The 23,086-nt window shown below is 36.5% G+C and overlaps 1 protein-coding gene across 1 annotated transcript in view; it reads right to left on the bottom strand.

Annotated features, from left to right (window-relative positions):
- The window catches only part of tafa5b (TAFA chemokine like family member 5b), a 69,237-nt gene extending 46,151 nt beyond the window's left edge, over positions 1–23,086 (bottom strand). The window contains exon 1 of the mRNA XM_048159065.1: positions 22,491–23,086. Within this exon, the coding sequence (XP_048015022.1) occupies positions 22,491–22,599 (109 nt within the window). The 5' untranslated portion in view covers positions 22,600–23,086. The remainder of the gene's footprint in view (positions 1–22,490) is intronic.

The following is a 23,086-nucleotide window of genomic DNA, read 5'->3' as shown; positions in this document are numbered from 1 at the left end:
GCAGTTTGTCCATTTAGGGCTACTGTAGAAACGCAAAATGGCGACATAACATGTAAGAGGATCCGCGGTGTATGTAGATAGAAATGGTTCATACTAAGGTAATAAAAACATAATGGTTCATTATGTAACGTCTTTATACACAACTGAAAACATAGTTATGTCTATTATATTGCATTGCTAAAATTTACACACTGCATCTTTAAATAAATAAACACCTTACTATTCTCATATCATATATTACTGTGATGTTACAAAACAAAAAGCACTTTAAAACACTTTTTTTCTTACTGCTGAAAATGTGATAATTTACAGTGAAATTCTTTCAGGTACGTCACCAGTGTAAGCTTCACTGTAAATACTTCCACATCACTCTTGTCAATGTAGTCCATAGTTGCAACAAAAATGTATCTTGACTTTACCTAGTGGTTATTTTGAGAAAAAGAGCAGGGGGACGTTTTACCCCGGGCGGGGTACCCAAAGTGTCAATACCACTTTTGCTATGTTCCACGTCAAATGATAGATTTATGTGAAAACAGACGGAAATTTAAGTCCGTATTCAATGATATTCTTCCCCTGCAGTGAGATGTTAACCGGATCATTGAATCAGTTGAACTTGAGATCCAAACTGTTTAAAAATAGTTTGAATGAAGTTCAGGATATTTTAAGAACAACATGAGCTAATGTGCTTTAGAGGCAGGGTAAAAATAAAGAGGGGAAAAAAAACGCATATTAACGCATCCTGACTTACACCATTTTCCTGTCTGAGAGCCAAGGGCGCTCTCACCTGCACCGTAATGTTATGCAGCATTTCTGTCAGCGTTATCACTGCAACACTCTGGGGGAGCAAAGCGCAGACCACCGCTTGACTGCTGAATGTCCCTAAAGCACAGTTTCCACTCCACAACACACCTGACGACATGGTGAGTCTCGTTATGATCAATATCTTTGTCATTGTCAGGAATAGTCACGGGGACTTAGTGTAACCACCGTCTTCACTGACCCTGGGAACCTGCTACCTTGATAAGAAAACACACATCAAGTGAACAAGAAAATGATTCTGTAAAAGATTGTTCTGCAAAATACTACTCATTTAAAGAGATAGTTCAGCCAAAAATGAAAATTCTGTCATTATTTACCCTTATGTCATTCCAAACCTGTATGACTTTCTTTATTCTGTGTAACAAAAGAAAGAAGATATCTTGAAAAATGTCCAGTTGGGTTATTTTGGACCCCCATTCAGTTTCATTGTAGCAGTTTTCATTCCTCAAAAAAAAATTTTGTTACACAAAAGTTATAATGAACTACAATGATGTTCGGTCTCTAATGTGACATTTTAGCACGTCATGAACAAACTCTTAGTGCAAACAAACTGCATTTTGGGAAAAGCCAACCAGATCTCATCAGAAAACATAGCTATTTTACGATTCGACAAATTTGTATGATTTCACTCATACAAAAACCTATGATTTTTAGAAAAAGCAAGCATGAAGGTCCATCTCTATTCCCATCTCTAAATCGAACCCTCAGTGGGGAGCAGATCGAACGAAAACCTGCAATTGAGATTGTTTGAATTCATAGAAACTCGCTGCCAATTCAACAAAATGAGAGTGTGTTGGGTAAAGCATATAAAAAAGATTGTTGTATTAAAGATCATTTCAAGGTCATTGTTTATAATCCTTTTCCTGGTTTACCTTACTGAGATACCCCAAAATTTCATTTGTCCAGTCATAGTTTCTCTTCAATTAACTGTTTACTGATTTGTACACAACCTCTGTTAATTAAAGGTTTTTTAAAAAAAAATGTAATATAAGTCTAAGGTGTCCCCTGAATGTGTCTGTGAAGTTTCAGCTCAAAATACCCCATAGATTTTTTTTAATTAATTTTTTTAACTGCCTATTTTGGGGCATAATTAGAAATGAGCCAATTCAGGCTGCCACCCCTTTAATTCTCGTGCTCCACGCCCACGGAGCTCGCGCTTGCCTTGAACAGTGCATAAACAAAGTTTACACAGCTAATATAACCCTCAAATGGATCTTTACAAAGTGTTCGTCATGCATGCGGCATGCATGCGTCGGATTATGTGAGTATTGTATACTGTTATATTGTTAACATTGATTCTGAATGAATTTGAGGCTGTGCTCCTTGGCTAACGGCTAATGCTACACTGTTGGAGAGATTTATAAAGAATGAAGTTGTGTTTATGCATTATACAGACTGCAAGTGTTTAAAAATGAAAATAGTGATGGCTCTTGTCTCCGTGAATACAGTAAGAAACGATGGTAACTTTAACCACATTTAACAGTACATTAGCAACATGCTAACGAAACATTTAGAAAGACAATTTACAAATATCACTAAAAAATATGATATCATGACAGTTATTATTGCTCCATCTGCCATTTTTCGCTATTGTTCTTGCTTGCTTACCTAGTCTGTTGATTCACCTGTGCAGATCCAGACGTTAATACTGGCTGCCCTTGTCTAATGCCTTTCATAATGTTGGGAACATGGGCTGAAATATGCAAATATTGGGGTCGTACATATTAATGAGCCCAACTGTTACGTAACAGTCGGTGTTATGTTGAGATTCGCCTGTTCTTCGGAGGTCTTTTAAACAAATGAGATTTATATAAGAAGGAGGAAACAATGGAGTTTGAGACTCACTGTATGTCATTTCCATGTACTGAACTCTTGTTATTTGACTATGCCAAGATAAATTCAATTTTTCATTCTAGGGCACCTTTAATCACTGTAGCTGTGCACTAATGGGTCCTGATTTACAAATGCCTGCACTGATGCACAATAGACTAATGCTGCAGTTGAGGTTTGAAAACGCTGGGGTTGTGTTTCAGTATAAATGGACCAAAACGGAGACTTTTGAAAACGATGACGTGGCTGCCCACATTCGCTCAGCGTATCCTTGATGACCGTGTAAACAATAACATGGAGACTGAACTGCAATCTTTGCTGGCTTTGTTGTCATTTTTAGCAGCCATTGTGCAGTTAAATCAAAGTCCCTTTAAGACAAGTCATTTCACTCGGCAACCATCTTTGAAACGTCTCTCGGGCATGCAAGTACAGCTCCTATCTCTTTAAATGGGGAAACATCAAATTCTCCAAAGCTGTTGCAATTAAATTTCATATTTGAAATCACCAATGAAATCTGACAACAACTGTCTCATAAATTTTGTTTCTAAATGCTCAGATCATGACAAAAAAACAGCATTTTCTGACTGGATCAAGCTAATGCGCAGTCCTAAGTGCGTGTCTCTATCCGCTTGTTAAGTCATGACGTAAGGAACGCCGTTTCCGGGTCCAAGCCTCGACTCATTTCACTTGAGAATGCCATCGACAGTGTTTATGAGCGCTATTTATTCATATTAAACATCAATCATTTTAAAAAGTTAAACATTTTAAATACTTACAGTCTACACAACAGTCTCCGTGCTTACAGCGTCACAGACATTAATATTTTAACGATTTATAAAAGATGAATCATTGTCTGGCCATCTGGAATTTTGGTATGGAAATAAAGGTTATGATTATAATTTTTTTGTAGTATTACACCACATCGTGTGTGTATATTAGCACCATTTGTTGTTTTCTTGTGGTATGAGATTGAGCGTTAGGACCCGGAAGCGCTGCCGCGTGACGTCAGACTTAACAACCGAATAGGAAGCACGAGTCTGACTGTTTCTATAGGAACCGGAGCTTCTAATGGCCGCTGCAGTGATGCAATGACTTTACCAATCGGCGATTGGCTCTTATTTAGAAGGCGGGATTCCGCTGTTTTGTGCGTTGCACTTTCTCCCATTCATAAAAATATAGTGTACCATCTGTATGTAAAGTCTTTCATATAGGCCTAAGTTTATTCTCCTTTGTTTATATTGTGTATCTTTTGCTTGTGTAATCTGAATAATTTTTTATTTATCTTTATTGAATTTTTGTATTTCTGTTCTTTTCCAGCTCATTTGCTCTTTTCTACTTGCTTCAATGGATGAATAAAGTGGTCATATGGAACTGTACTCCTGGACTCTGTGTTCTAATAGACACCCCTACTGGGATCAAGACATTCCTCCTTAACCCTATCCTCCCTTACAATACCGAATGCTCTGAAGAGCTTGATCTGAAACAGCGCCCAGCTGGATTTGTGAACTGAATCAACTGATTCTCTGAAAGGATCAGATTTAAAAGAACAACTTGTTCATGAAACATGCATGAGATTCATGCCTAATCACTGAAAATTGTAAGATTTTTCAATGAATAATGACTGTTTGCCAGACAAAGCTATCATTCCAGCTAACGTTCTCAGAACTTTGACTAACATTCTAAAAAGGTTCTCTCAAAGTTAAGAAACATTATTCCAGTGATGTTAATAGAATGGTTCTTCAAAGTTATCTGGTTCATATTTATTAGTGATCTCAAAAACATTAGCACAGAAACAATATTTATACATTGTTTATGGAACGTTTTAGTTGGACGTTCGTATAATATTTTTTTAAAAAACTGTTACTGGTTTCAGAATGGTGTTTAGAACATTAAAAATTAACAATCATCACTAAAAAGTGCTGGGTTAAACCAAAGTTGGGTTAAAAATGGACAAACCCAGTGATTGGGAGGTTTTAACCCAGCGGTTGGGTTAAATGTTTGCCCAACGTGCTTGGCAGTTTTATTTTACCCAACTATTGTTTAAAAGTTACTATATGGCTGGCTTAAAATAACCCCAAAATAGGTTGGAAATTAAAAATCAGACATATAATTACTAGAGGCAACAATAATAAGCAAAAGGTGAACATTTATTAATAAGAAAGTTAATAAATGTTTATTGTTTAATTATTATTCATTAAACTTCTTAATGTTAATTTATTAAACATTAATACATGATAATTTCCATCATTTTTGGGTTCATTTTAAGCAAAGAATACAGTAATTTTTAAATTAAAATAAAACTACCCAGCTGCAGGTTAGACAAACATTTAACCTGGGTTTGTCCATTTTCAACCCGACTTGGGTTTGAACATTCAGAAATCTTTTTTCATAACTTAATTGGAACGTAAGCAAAACATTCTTAGAACATTTTTTCTGAAGAACTTGGATATATGATAGTTTTATGGTGCTTTTTGTCATTTTGAAACTTCACAGCTCCAGTCATCATCATTCGCTTTCTCTATGTGGCCAGAATTGTCTTCAAAATTCATCTTTTGGGTAAAGAAAAGCATGAATTATGGATTTAGAACATCATGAGAGTGTGTAAATAATGCCAGTATTTCATTTCTGGATGAACTAGACCTTTAACGCAAGACAAAAGAGCACCCTATCAGAATGCCAATGTATAGTAGGTGAAATGACTCATAGCTCTCAAAATCAGATTTAAAGCTGATGTGCAGATGTAAGACTTTCTGCTCTGACAGGTGTTCGAACCACAGGATCGTGGCTTCTATGGTGTGAAACTTTCATTCCAATTCAGCATAATTAGTCAAGACACATTTTAACCAAATAAAATACAAGAAGCCTGAAGAGGAGAAGAAATTGATACACTCAAGGAAATTCCACCACCAACTAATGTTTAAACTGCACAGCGCATCCTTATTACAGTTTGGGTTGTGCAGTCCAATTTGGATGAATCCCATTAAATGTGACATCCACCTTCACAATATGCATTCCAGTAAATCTGCTGCATTCAAGATATGTTGATCCATATGGCATCAAATCTCACACTCTTGTTTAGCTACTGTGGAACCATATATATTTAAAACCACATGGTGAAACTGTAACTGTATCCTTTGAAATGGGCGGTGAGTGATGTGTTTCTGCTGTCAGAGGTAATCAGAATGGATTTAGCCTCACAGTTTTACTCCCAGACAGTCCGAAAGAAAAGCTGATAGTAGAGATCCCAATCAAAGAGAGGTGGGAAACTGTGACAAGTCCAGATACGTTGAGTGATAAGAAGGCAGGGGCTCCTCTTCTCTCGCCTGCCCACAAAGACTTTGTAATCAATCTACACAGACTAATTTGGGCCGGTCTTCACATTGTGATCCAAAAAGAGGCGGAGAAGGGAAGTGAGAAATGGTCTGACAGGCCAGCTGTAGAGTCATGTGTCCTGCAGTACACTACATTTTAATTCCCCATCAGATACATATATGGCTTAAAATATTAAACTCAGTTTGTACAGTTGGAACATATTAATTAGATATTTTATTGTGATTATATTCAACTCGCTGATGCACTCAAAAAAGACATTTTAACTATTCATGGTGTGATGGTGTTAAAATAAGTTGGATTATTATTCCGTGCATATCATTATTTTAAATAAATAATATTTTAATTAAAATAATTTCCCCTCCCTCTTGTAGCAACATCTCTTCTCTGATGACATATTTACTGGCGAGAGGGCGGGAAAACCTGTCACTCACATGAGATTGACCAATAGGGAACCATCCAATCGTTTCGCAAAATGGACAAACATTACATTACGCCCTACATTTTTTCTTGTTCGAGCCGCTGTTAAGGCCCGTTCATACCAATAACGATAAAGATATAGTTCTAAAAATTCTACATATAAAAGAATAGCACTGTCCACACCACAGCTATGACGATAATGATATGGAGAAACAATATCGTTGGGATCACTTTAGATTTTTTCCAGCTGCTGAACGATAAAAAACTGACAACCAATCAGAATCCAGTGGAATTTTAAGGGCTCGCACATTTAAAATGGCAGACGACATTGCGGAGAAGTTCATCACCTACATCCAGAAAAATGTTTGACAAGTCAAACCCCCTTTTCAAGGATACTTTAAAGAAAATGGATATATGGAAAACAATCAGTCATACCCTCGGAATAAATGGTGAGAAGTATTAACGATACAACACAAAATTACCTCAGGTATCCAGCGCTAGTTTCGACAACATTGTCTTGCTTCCTTTGAAGTTGCAGTGAAAAAGACTAGGCGTTGTTTTTATTCCACTATATTGATTTCGTCAGCTAAATTCCTTGTTAGATTAGATCGATTACTCTAGCTAGATTCACTCGGAACATAACATGCTGAGGACATCTGCTGGTTAAAGCCGTGTAAGTGCAACAACAGCAAAACATGTTTGATGGCGTTATACATACTTTGAAACAGCAGCGCGCAAGTTTAGAATAAACCGAAAATATAGTTAAAAATATAGTTAAAATATAAAATATAGTTAACTTTATAGACCTTATGTAGCCCCGCCCCTTTTCAGCGCTGCGCTCGTTGTCTTTTTTTTAACTTCCGGCTTGTATTTCCACAGCGATATTATGTATTTATGAATGATCTGCTCATTTTAAAATCTTCCCGGTCTATTGACATTTGTTAAGACATCTGCTTTGAACATAACAATGCTCATGATAACTTCCATTAACTCTACAACAGGTAAATCCACTTCACCAGCTAGTTATTCTTCAACAACGATGCCATAGAAATATACTGGGCTACCGCAAAAACGGAAGTTCAAAGACAATATTCTAAAGATGGCGGCACGCTTGTTTCTCTGGTAAATAAGGTCTATAGTTATCGTTCTTGGTGTGAATGGGTCTACACTCGTATACATCACAATATGGGAAGAAAAGACAATCAGAAACTCTGTTTCATGCTGACTATAAGACTTGTAATTTAATAGTTCATAAATTAAGGATTAAATATTTATTTTAAAAAAACTGTTTGAATGAATGTTGCCATTAGAGCCATTTTCCAGAGTGCTTTGCACTAATTTCTGCAACAATTATCACAATTATTGCCTATTTCTGTAAGTCTGTTTTACCCTTTTAGAATAAAACACTTGCTTAAAGAATTAGTTCACTTTAGTTCAAATGAAAATTACCCCAAGATTTACTCGCCTTCAAGCCATCCTAGGTGTATATGACTTCTTCTTTCTCATTAACACAATTAATATCCTGTTGCATCCAAGCTTTATAATGGCAGGGAACAGGTGTATGAAGCTCAAGAAAGTGCATCCATCCATCATAAACGTACTCCACATGGCTCCGGGGGTTTAATAAAGGCCTTCTGAAGCGAAGCAATGCTTTTGTGTAAGAAAAATATCCATATTTAACAAGTTATGAAGTAAAATATTTAGCTTCCGCCAGACCGCCCTTCTGTATTCATCTTACGAAGAAAGTGTAACGCCTCTCGCAGTTCAAAACGCTTACGCTACGTCCTACGCCTTCCGTATTCGAGTGACGCAACGTCAGTTACACTTTATTCATAAGTTGAATATGGAAGGTGGTCTGGAAGAAGCTAGATATTTTACTTTATAACTTGTTAAATATGGATATTTTTTTCAACACAAACGCATCGCTTCCCTTCAGAAGGCCTTTATTAACCGCCCAGAGCCGTGTGGAGTACGTTTATGATGGATGGATGCACTTTCTTGAGCTTCAAACTCATTGGTCCAGTTCACTGCCGTTATAAAGCTCGGATGCGTCAGGATATTTATTAATATAACTCTGATTGTGTTCATCAGAAAGAAGAAAGTCATATACACCTAGGATGGCTTGAGGGTGAGTAAAGCTTGAGGTAATTTTCATTTGTGAAGGTGAACTAATCCTTTAATTACAACACAGTCAAGTTATAGAGCTCAATTGGTAATACATGAAAGAAATGACTCCATGTGTAAAGTCAATATTTACTGAGTGAAACAGCAGTGCTTTGGTCTGTTTAAAGGACAGACTGGTGGTTTCTAAAAGGGCATGAGGTTGGAAAAGCTCTAGTTCTGAAGTGTTTTCCTTGCAGGCCAGGCCAGTATTTTTATAGACAGTATTAATTTGAAAGAACTAACATTTTGCCCATTGACCGTGATGCACCATTGTAGCTAGTGTTTATGAAATGGATAGCATGTGTGAAATTAATTATTGACAGATTCAAATGTGCTGTCCACAGCGGCGTAAATGTGGATAGTAAGCAGTTTTTGACAAACGTTTTAGATAAATCATTCAGACAAGGTGTAGTGGGCAAGCAACCGAGCTTAAAAAGGCTTTCGTGTGAATGATGCAGGGGTAGATTATGAAGTTGTGATGCTGTATTCACTTAGCTTGTCAAAACATAGACAAGTTCTGTGACCACATTTCTAAAGTGATACATCATTTGGTACAGTGCAGATTTCCAACATCACTATGACATGCAGCTGAAAACCTTCAGTCAGACGATTTTATGTGCAGTGACTGAAAGAGAATGAAAAAGAGATTGCTTATTAAAATCTAATAACTTGTAAAGGATCAGTAAAATGAAATACAGATTTGACTAAAATATTGTTTAGGCCAGAGATGTAATCACGAGAAGGCGTTCCACCAAGGATAACTCCATTTTCTCAAACTGTTGGCGGCATTACCACCAAATTGAGAGAGAGACAGAGAGAGAGGAGAAAAAAGTTAACATGCTTGTAAAAGATGGGCCACTTTATGAATTTTACTGCCCACAGGTCAGATGGGAATACATTCATTCTATATTCAGTGTGGAATTTATACCAGTTTCCCGTCGTTGCTATGCAAAGCACACAAGAACTGTTTCAAGGCAAATCATAAAGCATCTGGCCTTCAGTAGTGGAGATGGAGAAACAATTCTGAAAAGGTGTGAATGTATGTGTGTGTGTGTGTGTGTGTGTGTGTGTGTCCTTTAATACTTCTCTCAGGACATGCCATTTATTTTTAATTATTGGTCTATATAAAGGTCAGTGAAATGATGCTCTTTTTTTTGTCTGAATCTATTCATTTATTCAGAAAAACTTTAACTCTTTCCCACCAGCGTTTTATAAAAAAAGTTAGCATCAAACATCAGCATTTTTGATCATATTCACAAAACTTTCATGGCCTCCGGAATATTTTGTTGTATATATGTTTGTTGTAATATGTAAACACTCAATACATCAAAAGAAAGAACAGTGCCTCTGCTTTTAAACATACAAAAAACTATGTATTCTAGCTTTTATCATTCATTCTTTTTTATCAACACTTGAATATGGGAAAGTTTCATAAAAAAACAACAACATTTGGAGCAAAAAGCTGAGAAAATCACATTTTTGTTAAAGACTTCAGCATCTGAAATCAGATACTTGCCTACTATATAGTAGGCGAAAAACAGTATGTGACAAAATAAGTATGACTGAATTCATAGTACTCATAAAAGAGTAGGCAAAACGTATCCAGATGACCTACTACTTTCGGTGAGATTCTGAAGTGGCATACGATGGACACTTCACTATCCTATGAGAGAGGGAGAGGATTTGTGAATGTGAGGTGAAGCGATGCAACTGACGCTGGTAGATCATGTGATAAGGGCAACACGGTGAATGTCCAGATTACATCCATATTATATGTCAATTTATTAGGCAATTTGATTTTCTGATCATATTTTTTTCCAAGCACATTTTACCAATTCCAATCCACGCCAATCTTAATAACTACTATTAATATTGTTTTTAATCATTTATAAGTGATATATAATTGTTCATGAAGGCTGGAAATGAAAATGCCTTATATTCAGGTGTGCAGAATTATTAGGCAGGTTTTCTTTTACAGGCAAAATGAGCCAAAAAAGAGATTTTCAGACTGAAAAGTCAAAAATTATTAAATACTCATGAGAAGGACGTAATACTAATGCAATACTAGAAATTGCAAAGTTAAAGCATGACCAAGGGACAGCAAAATGCTCATTAGGTCAGCGGGGTCATACAAAAACAGCTGGAGAAGAAAAGACACATGTTAACTGCAAAAGAATTAAGAATTAAAGGTGCCCTAGAATTAAATATTGAATTTATCTTGGCATAGTTGAATAACAAGAGTTCAGTACATGGAAAAGACATACACTGAGTTTCCTCCTTCTTATATAAATCTCATTTGTTTAAAAGACCTCCGAAGAACAGGCGAATCTCAACATAACACAGACTGTTACGTAACAGTCGGGATCATTAATATGTACGCCCCCAATATTTGCATATGCCAGCCCATGTTCAAGGCATTACACAAGGGCAGCCAGTATTAACGTCTGGATCTGTGCACAGCTGAATCATCAGACTAGGTAAGCAAGCAAGGACAACAGCGAAAAATGGCAAATGGCGCAATAATAACTGACATGATCTATGATAACGATATTTTCAGTGATATTTTTGTAAATTGTCTTTCTAAATGTTTCTAGCAGGTTGCTAATGTACTGTTAAATGTGGTTAAAGTTACCATCGTTTATTACTGTATTCACGGAGACAAGAACCGTCGCTATTTTCATTTTTAAACACTTGCAGTCTGTATAATGCATAAACACAACTTCATTCTTTATAAATCTCTCCAACAGTGTGTAATGTTAGCTTTAGCCACGCAGCACTATCAAACTCATTCAGAATCAAATGTAATACATCCAAATAAATAGTATACTTACATGATCCGATGTATGCAAGCAGCATGCATGACGAACATCTTGTAAAGATCCATTTTGAGGGTTATATTAGCTGTGTGAACTTTGTTTATGCTGTTTAAGGCAAGCGCGAGCTCCGGGGGAGGGGGAGCACGAGAATTAAAGGGGCCGCAACCTATATATCGGTGCATAGTTAATGATGCCCCAAAATAGGCAGTTAAAAAATGAATTTAAAAAAATCTATGGGGTATTTTGAGCTGAAACTTCACAGACACATTCAGGGGACACCTTAGACTTATATTACATCTTTTAAAAAGAAGTTCTAGGGCACCTTTAAGGTGAAGAATTAAGTGTGAAACCATCAGGAACCCTTTAGTCTCCAGCGCCACCATTTCCCAGTACTGAAACCTACCTGGAGTCTCCAGAAGTGCAAGGTGTCAGGATCTCAGAGACTTAGGTTAGTTAAAGAATCCTAAAAAATGACCCGCTCTTAATAAGAATCACAAGCTGAAGTGTTATAAAATACATGAAGACTGGGTTTTTATAGGCCTTATAGACAGACAGCTTGAGAGTGACTCCTGAAGGACCAGCACTACATCCTCTTGTACCACTGTTTGAAGAATTTATCTTCCAGAATCTGGCAGTAAGTTTTGGAAGATCATTTTTAGTCCATAGTTGCGTCCCAAATGACGCACTATACACTATGCACTTATACACTATGTACTTGTGCACTATGCACTCATCCATGTAGTGCGTGAATTGTATAAGGTTATTTTGTCATTTAACAACAGAGTCCGATCCTCCCTTCCCCTCCACTACGTAATTAAAGCTGCGACATTTGAGTGCACGAAGTGTCCAACATTCCACACTTCGTTTTTTCCGTTAATTTAGTGTATCATCCGGGTATTTAAAGTGCACTTTTTCTTTTTGGAATTTTCAGTGTGAACGCACTACTCGCACTATTTATACTTAAAAACGTCATAGAATAGTGCATAAGTACACGAATTGGGACGCACCTCATGATATACTAAAAGTGAACTCCCACACCTTACTGCCAGATTTTGGAAGATAAATTCTTCAAACAGTGGTACAAGAGGATGTGGTGCTGGTCAAACTGTCTGTCAATAGGGTTTGGAAATGAATGGATGATTGATTCAGCTGCCGGCGCCATCTCCTGGCGAGACACAGGATCTCATTCAGCGTGCGACTCTCACAGTGCATTGTGGGTATTCTCTAACTGTTGAGCGCGCATCGGTTGTACACTTGTTATTGCGGTGCATTGTGAGATTGAATGAGTGCACTCAACATCGTCCACTATGGTTTTGGACACCACTACAAATGGCTGTCCCCTCAAATAGTGCCCTATTTAAAGGTGCTCTAAGTGATGTCACATGTTTTTAGGCCAAAACATTTTTTGTCACATACAGCAAACATCTCCTCACTATCCACTAGTTGCCTGTCCCTTGAACATACTGTAAAAAAAATGTGGTCTCTGTAGTCGCCACAAGCTCCGAAAACGGCAACAAAAACAAACTAGTGCAGCCTGGACCACAAAACATAATAAACATGCTCCAGCCAATAACCGACAAGAATGATTTTAAATGCGCGTTCATGACAGTTTCAGGAAGCACGGAGGGGAGGGGAGGAGGAGGAGGAGGGAGGGTCTAGCTAGCCTCTGTTTTGTTTGACAACACTTCGAACGTCAACAGGAAGTTACTCCACCCAGGATCACTTAGAGCACATTTAAGGGTATAGGGGGCGATTTCGGACACAGCCTTGGTTTCGCAGATCTTTTTCTTCACTTGTTTTTGGTTCTGAAGATGCTGTACTATTTCTAAAGATGTGTAACAGCGCCCCCTACCATAACAATGAAAACACAGATTGCCAGAAAACCTTGTCAATGGCCTGGGAAGAAATGCGTAATAATTGACAGAAAATCTCTTCAAATACGGGGAAAGAGTTAAAATGCAATTCATACACTGAATAACATGAATATACCTCTGTTATGATATGATGTTATTAATAAATTCCTTTTGATATTTATGAGGCATAAAGTAAAAAAAAAAAAATCAGGTTTGCACAACTGTACTTATATCATAATGCAGAAAAAGCCTCATTAAAAGAATAAAATTCATGAAAAATGGTTTAATATGATCATATTTCAGAGATTTCTGAAGAAAAAACATTTTAAGAAAACTGCTTTACTGTTCATTAATATTTTAAAAACGTTTGTGTGTGCAAGTAACACGCAGAAAGATGCAGGGGAAAAAAATAAAGACAGGAAATTATGTCATAGAATGGACAGGAAATGATGGCATAGAGAGGACCCCTGCAGCAGACAGTGTCAAGACCAATAAAATCTCTTAAAATAGCAGATAATTTGACCTTTTTATGACAAAGCCATTAATTCTGATGTGATTTTGATGTGTAACACCCAAAAAAACTTAATGATATTTTAAAATTGATATGAGTCATCATGATATGATATGATGTTATATATAAAAAGACATTTTTTTACAGTTTTTCATAACCATATGAAACAAACAAGAATAAAAAGAGTATGTTTATAAGAATTTTTGCTAGATTTTTAAAATATATTTACTTTTATTTGTCATTGACCCATAAACAGATGTCTCAATTTGTTTAAACATCCCATTCCCTGAGTTTATGACACAGTGTCAGATTTAAAACAGGTTTTCAAACACGTCTCGAGACCTCTGTATTCTGTTCCATTCAGTTTTGTGTGTGAATTAATAAAATGCATGTCAGGGGTTATAGAGGAACTTCCAGAACAAAGTGATTTTTCTTGTTTACTTCTGGCAGCGTTCATTGAGCTAATGAAAAATGAATGTAGATGTATAACGTCACTAGCAATGATACTGTTTCAGCTTTTGACCTGAGGTTAAGGATGATTATAAACAAGCTGGTAGCATCTGCAGTCAATACCGACAAATACTTGGAAAGGATGCGGCTAAAAAAATATGAATAAATGAACAAAATGACCTTGGTGGCAGCCAGGTTCTTTGCATACGACAATTTGTTTTCAGAGACCGGTGAAAGCATTGCAACGCTGCCGCAAGAGCGATTCTTGAAAGCTTTTCTTAAATTATTTGAGCCACAAAGAGATTCCGCAAAAAGCAAAGGCATCAGCTGCTTTACATTATTCAAGACTTACACAATGGCACTTCTGGCACGTCTCCTGCTTTCAAATTGAACTTGATTTAGTTAAGCTGGGAGAGCACAAATCTGAGGATAGAGTGGCCTGCCAGACGGCAGGGAGGAGAGTCACTAACAGACATGCTGCGGTCTACATGTGGTGCGAAACGCCGTTGACCTTCTGTCCGAAAATGTAACAATGCTTTGGTTCTGAAAGTATTATATTTGCGGATAATGAACCTCGCCCACTGAAAGTTTTGGAGGGTGAACGTCGGGAATGAGAGAGATTCTTTTCGATATTGCCACGAAAACCTAATATAACACATATTAATAGGATTTGGCCGGGACTATATAGTGCCAATACAATCTAACATTTATTGCTCCCGAGAAAAAGAGCAGAAGCAAGAAACCAAGGTTTCAGGAATTGAGCAGTAGAGAGATTTGGTTTCCCAGAGACAGCCAATGAAGCTTAACAAAGCCATGTTTCAAAATGTATGAATGTATCAGCTGGAATTACACTGTTCCAGTTGAATAAATATCTTCAGGGTTTCTCTTCCCCTGTGTCCGTTGAATGAGCTCTTGTAAACACACACTTTCTCTCTCTCTCTCGCGCGCGCTCTTTTTCTCACCCTCAATAGGTTTTGCAAACAAACGGACTGATTGATCTATCGCAGGCTCGTGTGGAAGTGTAGAAGGTATCTCAAAGTCAGTGCATTATTGGAACGGAAGCTTCGGAGGAACGCGGGTAAAAAGAACTACACCATAAACCACATTAATTGAGCGGCTTCATTATCCGCCGGCTTTATTAAAATAGCAGCTCGTTTAGTTGTCGCGCACCAGACTTCATATTTCTTTCCCGGCGCTGCTATCAAACTTGTTTATTTTTCCAAAGTTGTTTATTTCCTCAGCTACGAATCGTTGGACCAAAAAAATTCTCCTATCTACTTTAGTTTGATTGTCTCTTTTCGCTTCTTTTCTTTGTTTCCCAGTTTTATTATAATTTTTTTTCAGAAGGTGCTTCCTTCAGAGGAAAAAAAGCTCACCCTGCCCCCACAGTGGAGCAGTGCCTTAGGCATTCAGTATTTTGCAAACTAAAAAACTTCTTTGTCAAGTCCTGTAAGTTTGAAATTTTTCTCAAGGCGTACTTTTGTGCTCTCTCATCTTCAAAGTGACTAGCTTTGCTCTTTGTGTATAAATGTATGTGTATGTGTTCATTTATGCTTCACTTAAGTACACACTGTTCCTTTCTATGACTGTGCCATTTTTCCTCTTGTACAGTGTTGTCATCTTGTACAGTAGTGGCATTTGTACCATTGTTTTGAAAACATCTAAGCTTTTGCAGTAACAAGCAACTTTTTGCAGTGAGTAGAGGGGGTGTGTGTCAAAACTCTACATTGCTGTTTTTAATGTTACTTTGTGTATGCTGTACAACAATTAAAGGATTAGTCCACTTTTAAATACACTTTTCCTGATAATTTACTCACCCCCATGTTATCCAAGATGTTCATGTCTTTCTTTCGTCAGTCGAAAAGAAATGAAGGTTTTTGAGGAAAACATTCCAGGATTATTTTCCTTACAGTGGATTTCAATGGCTACCAACAGATTAAAGGTCAAAATGACAGTTTCAGTGCAGCTTCAAGGGCTTTAAACGATACCAGATGAGTAATAAGGGTCTTATCTAGCAAATCGATCGGTCATTTTCGAAAAAAATACAACCGTTTATGCTTTATAAACAAAATATCGCCTTGAACGTTCTTTCCGCTTCCGCATTCTTCATAACGCTTACGCTGAATGTTCTACGGCTTCCCTATTCAAGTTATGGAAAAAAACGAAACTGGCGCCGCGTTCGTTCCGTAAGTAGAATAGGGAAGGCGTAGAACATTCAGCGTAAGCGTTATGAAGAATGCGGAAACGGAAAGTACGTTCAAGGCAATATTTTGTTTATAAAGCATAAACGGTTGTATTTTTTTCGAAAATGACCGATCGATTCGCTAGATAAGACCCTTGAAGCTGCACTGAAACTGTAATTTTGACCTTCAATCTGTTGGTAGCCATTGAAATCCACTGTAAGGAGAATAATCCTGGAATGTTTTCCTCAAAAACCTTCATTTCTTTTCGACTGACGAAAGAAAGACATGAACATCTTGGATGACATGGGGTGAGTAAATTTATCAGGAAAAGTGTATTTAAAAGTGGACTAATCCTTTAAAGCTGGTTTAGTAATTAAGTTGTCTAAACTGTTCATTCAACGTGAATCAAATTCTTTCTAGTGATTTGGTTCATTCAGATGGTTCATGTAAATGAAGATGCTTTTATCCAAAGTCGCTTACATTGCAGCTGAGATATATATTTTATCAGTTCATGCATTCCTTGAGAATCAGTTGAGTGAATGATTTTAAAACTGAATCATCTGAGTCATTTATTTAATTCTGAATGAAACAGAGAAAGGGATAGTTCACCCAAAAATGAAAAAATATCCTAGCTCTTCCAAGCTTTATAATGCTAGTGAACGGGGGGTGTGTTTTGAAGCCTCAAACAATGCATTAATCCATCATAAAAAATAATCTATACGGCTCCAGGGGGTTAATAAAGGCCTTCTGAAGCCAAGTGATGGGTTTTTTGTAAGAAAAATATCCATATTTAAAACTTTATTATGTATAATAATTAGCTTCAGCCAGATGACCGTACACATCAGTGTTAATTTTGACACCAAATTTTGATTTAGTTTTAGCCATAGTCTTTTGACTAAAATGCCATTTAGTTTTAGTCATATTTTAGTCATCAGAAATTGTTTTAGTTTTAGTCTAGTTTTAGTCGACTAAATATCATAAGATTTTAGTTGACTAAATCTACAGTAAATTTAGTCAACTAAAATCTAATTTAGATAAATTGAAATGCATTAAGCATTTCGTTAACAATACAATACACTGATATTCCCCAAACTATTTATGTTCACCCAACTGTACTTTGCTCGCCAAAACGGACGATTTTTGACCGTTCAAGTGCAAAAAGACAGAAAGAGAAAAAATCAAGACTTTTCAGGGATTGACACACTTATCATTGAGGTACTATTACAGTTTTCGTTTAAAATTTTTATTAGATTTCATTTTTAGTTTTTCTGCTTTCATTGTAATTTTAGTTAAAGGTTTTAGTATTTTTTTGTGTTTATGTCTTTTAGTTTTTGCTTTTAAATGTCTATAAGTTTTTATTTCTGTTTGTTATTTTAATACCTCATGTTAAGCTAAAGCTTAGAAACTAGATGAAATACAATAAGTTTACATTTTTTATATATATTTATTTTTTATTTCAGTTAATGTTTATTTCAAGTAATGAAGGTTTCTTTGGTTTTAGGTTTAGTTAACTATAATAACCATTGTACTCGAATAATGTGTCAAATAATGTTCTTAATCTTTCCTTCCTGTGACAGAAGATACAGTAGTTTACTCTGAATTAAATAGAAATTAAATTGAATACAGTTTATTGTGTAATAATCATAAACCATCCCGAAATATACCGTGACTCTTATTCTGAAATGTCTGCAGTCTGCACTGTAGCAGGCTGCTCATGAGGGAGATAATTATGCATTCTTACAACCGTCTAAAACATGCTACCATATAAACATCGTGTAGTAAACATTGTCATAATTCATCAACATTAGCTTATAAGCACTCGCTTGGCATAAACATGCGATTGCGAAGCAGTCTGAAGCACTGCTGCTCGAGCCTGTAGAGCGCGCAACAGCGCCGCATTTTCCCGCGGTTAGATCAGCACGTTACACTTCAAATGTGCGCATCTTCTACACAGGACAGCAGTCCTGACTGGATATCTTCCCAAATCGTCCCTCTCTTTCATTTTCGTCTCGTTTTTATTCGTTGACGAAAATTAGAGTAGATTTTAATCATAGTTTTAGTCATTCAAAACGCATTTTTATTTAGTTATCGTCTCGTTTTCGTCCGTGAAAAAATGTGACGAAAATTATTCTTCAACGAAATTAACACTGGTACACATACTATGCAAGTCGTATTGCGCCACGAATCAATGCGTATGGTCGTCTGCCGGAAGCTAGTTATTATACTTAATAATGTTTTAAATGTCAATATTTTTCTAACAAAAACCCATCACTTCGCTTCGGAAGGCCTCTTTTAACCCCCTGGAGCTGTATGGATTATTTTTATTTTAGGGGCTTCAAAATCAGGCCCCCCGTTCACTACCATTAGAGCCAGGATATTTTTTTAAATATCTCCGACTGTGTTTGACTGAAAGAAGATAGTCATATACACCTAGGATGGCTTGAGGGTGAGTAAATCATGAGATAATTTTCATTTTCGGGTGAACCATCCCTTTAACTAAACAAATCAGTTGATTGAATGATTCAGTGACTCATCCATAAAGCCGTTCACCTTTTGTTCAGTGTTTTTGAATGAATCATGAGTAAAATGATTCAATGACTCACTCAAAGAAAGTGGCTTGTTTCGTCCCTGAATGAATGTGTTTTTGAATGAGTAATTTTGTGGTGCCATTCATGTGCCTTTGACTCATAAATACAATGTTTCTGACATGTAATGGAACACACCATTTGTTTCCGGTCCTAAAATAAATTGTTTTTGAATGAATTGCATGAACAAATGATTAGATGATTCTGATCACTCATAAGAATCACTGAATATTCCAGTGACTAATGCATAGATTGACAGTCTGTCTGGACTATATATAAAAACTGTTGAAATGTCACTCAGCCGATCAAATTCAAGTACCGACTGTTGTATATTTATAATTATAAGGATGTATTCTAGATGTATTTTTTATAAAAGTATCTTCCCAAATTTGAAGTTGATATCACCTTAATTGGGATAAATAGATTGTTTATACTTAAAAAGATATTAAAGTAGCTTCAATGTAGTTAGATATTTTTTGTTAGTAGCTTATAATGTATCTAGCTAGTTCTCTTTTAGCTTAGCAAGCTAGTTTCAAAGTAGCTCCCCAACATGCTTTTGTGTGATGAGTTCCTGGATGATCTGCCTCAGTTTTCACTTGGGTGCTGAAGCTCAAGTAATAGAAATCCAAAGTTAACATTATGGATCTCTAACTGCTCAACTATTTTGAGAGTCTTTTCCACCCTTTGCATTTGAGTAGCCATTTTAATGAATCCCATCTATGCTCTTAAAACGTTAAAGCAGCAACTCCAAGATCCCCCCTCATGAGAGCTCTTGAAAAGTGAGTGTCGTCACAGGGATCCAATGTCTCATAAGCACTTTAGAAGGGAATGTTCTTAGAAATTCAATTTTTTAAGCTTGGTTGTTTGAAAGGAAGTTTAAAAGAATTCTAGCGGCCTTCGTACTACCTCATCACATGCATAATAAAGCACATCCCTGGACAGCATGCTAAATTTATAGAAATAAAAACAATAAATGGTTGCTTTCATGCAAGTACTTCATCATGAGCGGTATATAGGTGCCCTGCATAATGAGCCTGTAGGTCAAGAGCCACTCGCACTCCACTGGTCATCACAGCCATTGCATAACTTGATTTTCAAAAGCCAGAGAACAGTATAGACGGATTAAAAGAGTACGGTGTGTCAGCTCTGGAATAACGACTTCTTAAAATCCCATTGTTTTGTATTCTGACTCAGCACACCACTCAATATATTACAAATTTTCAGTATAAATAATTTGAAGTCAGTGTCATGCAGAGAAATGGTTGATTCAACTGTTTTGAGCATTACAGCTGCTGGTTAGAAAACAGATTTTAGGTTGGTTTTTTATCAGTATTATTTGTATGCACTGAACAGATGGCCTGTCTCCAAGCTTATTGTGAGTTATGGACTCTAGTGTGGTGCTTGTGCTTTCTAGCTTTAAAAGATGAAAAATAGCTCAAATACATGGATAAAGATTCTTGTTGCTTTTAATGAAATGATTTGTCTGTCTTAGACCCCCACATTAGAAGTCCCGAAATCTGTTGAGGGGGTAAAAGGGTGTGTGAATGCTGTCTCCGCAGAGCAATCAATAAAGATTTCCTTTTACTGGCTTGTCTTAGGAAGAACTAAAGATTTTAATGTACTCAAGTCAATATGCAATGGTGACTCAGACAAGAATACAGCCCTTCTAAAGCTACAATGGACTCTGGGTGTCTGCTCCAGAAATGCTACATCCCCTAATAAAACTGATTAAGGGGTTTTGCCCATTTGCTGAAAGGCCACTGGGGAGGAAGTGTCTGTTTTTTGCTGTGTCCTCTAACTAAATGCAGTGCTATAGATGGAATCAATAGGACAACACGACGCTAATGAAGACTCAGGCAGTGGGACAGCCACAGTACAGTGGGGCTTGACTCCTGAGTCCCCAAACACCAGACCGGTAATCTAGTCATATAGGGAATGAACTTGATTAAGTTAAATGTAGTGACTATATGGGCATCTCTCTCTCTCGCTCTCTCTTTCTCTTTCTCTCTCTATCTATCTTTCTAGTAGCATAGGCTAGACTGTAGAAAAAAAAAGTTGGTTCGTAAAAAATCTCTATCATCTATCTATCTATCTATTGTTCCTTCCTTCGTTGGTAAAAGTCATGGAATTAATGTCTAAAATTGATCGATCTATCTATCTATCTATCTATCTATCTATCTATCTATCTATCTATCTATCTATCTATCTATCTATCTATCTATCTATCATTGGTAAAAGTGAGGGAATTAGTGTCTAAAAATGATATATCTAGCTAGCTAGCTATCTATAGTTGGTAAAGGTGAGGGAATTAATGTCTAAAAATTATCTGTCTATTTATCTGTCTATCCATTGGTGAAAGTGAGGGAATTAATGTCTTAATTAATGTAAACCATCTATCTATCTATCTATCTATCTATCTATAGTTGGTAAAAGTGAGGGAATTAGTGTCTAAAAATTATCTATCTATCTATCATTGGTAAAAGTGAAGGAATTAGTGTCTAAAATGATCTATCTATTTATCTATCTTGTTGGTGAAAGTGAGTGAATTAGCCTAATGTCTAAAAACTATCTATCTATCTATCTATCTATCTATCTATCTATCTATCTATCTGTCTATTTATCTATCTATCTATCTATCTATCTATCATTCGTTCGTTGGTAAAAGTGAGGGAATTAGTGTCTAAAATGATCTATCTATTTATCTATCTTGTTGGTGAAAGTGAGTGAATTAGCCTAATGTCTAAAAACTATCTATCTATCTATCTATCTATCTATCTATCTATCTATCTATCTGTCTGTCTATTTATCTATCTATCTATCTATCATTCGTTCGTTGGTAAAAGTGAGGGAATTAGTGTCTAAAAATGATATATCTATCTGTCTAGCTATCTATCTATTGTTGGTAAAGGTGAGGGAATTAATGTCTAAAAATTATCTATCTATTTATCTATCTATCCATTGGTGAAAGTGAGGGAATTAATGTCTTAATTAATGTAAACCATCTATCTATCTATCTATCTATAGTTGGTAAAAGTGAGGGAATTGGTGTCTTAAAACGATCTATCTATCTATCTATCTATAGTTGGTAAAATGAGGGAATTGGTGTCTAAAAACGATCTATCTATCTGTTGAAGTGAGGGAATTAATGTCTAAAATATCTATCTATGTATCTATCTTGTTGGTGAAAGTGTGTGAATTAGCCTAATGTCTAAAAACTATCTATCTATCTATCCCTGGTAAAAGTGTGGGAATTAGTGTCTAAAAATTATCTATCTATCTATCTATCTATCTATCTATCTATCTATCTATCATTGGTAAAAATGGGGAAATTAATGTCTAAAAACGATCTAACAGCACTTGGGGTTAAATGCTCTAACCAACTCCTCGTTTTGATTTATCCTGTTTTCATATCGAGCTTATCACATAACCAAATCATTATTGCTGTTGAACTTGCAATTACATTATATTGTCAACGAGTTATGGGAATAAATTAAAGATTCATAAGGCAGAAGAGCAGTTTAGCTACTTACCGCAGTACAGGATCAGCAGACCGCTCAACAGCACCACAACCCAGAAAGTTGAGGACATCGTCAGCCACGCATCCCTCTGTCTAGTCCTCTTCCTAAAGGGCGAAGCCATCAAAGTCAGTCTCAATTCTCCAGTCAAATTAGCCTCCAATCAGGCTCATATGGCCAGCAGCTATTCACGCGTCGGCTTTCGTCTCAAAGTTGCCATAAAGAAACTAGGGAGAAACGGCGCGAACGTATCCGTGAGAAGCACTGAAATGAGACTGCAAATGAAGAAGATCCTACGTGATCAGCGATGCGTTAGAGACTGCTCAAGGTAAAACGATGAAGAAAAATAGGCTAAATCATCTCTCACCGAAGTACTACTAGACAGATAACGTAAAAGAAAGAGAAGTTGGGGGGTAAAAAAATAGACACCGTATAAACTTGAAAAAGAAAAAGGCTACCTAAAAGCTGAGTTGGAGAGAAGCGCTGCTGCCGTTTCATCTGGCGACTACAGAAAAGTGCTTGATAACTGAAGTGAAGGTGTTTTTGATTCAGAGAAGAGAGCGAATCGATTGTTGTGCTTATTTGTCACCATAAAGCGCAGTCAAATGATG

The sequence above is a fragment of the Megalobrama amblycephala genome, linkage group LG15 (genome assembly GCF_018812025.1).
Source record: "Megalobrama amblycephala isolate DHTTF-2021 linkage group LG15, ASM1881202v1, whole genome shotgun sequence".
In the NCBI taxonomy this organism is placed as follows: domain Eukaryota; kingdom Metazoa; phylum Chordata; class Actinopteri; order Cypriniformes; family Xenocyprididae; genus Megalobrama; species Megalobrama amblycephala.
Note: the sequence above shows the minus strand (reverse complement) of the source record. Positions and strands in the feature narration are given on the sequence as shown.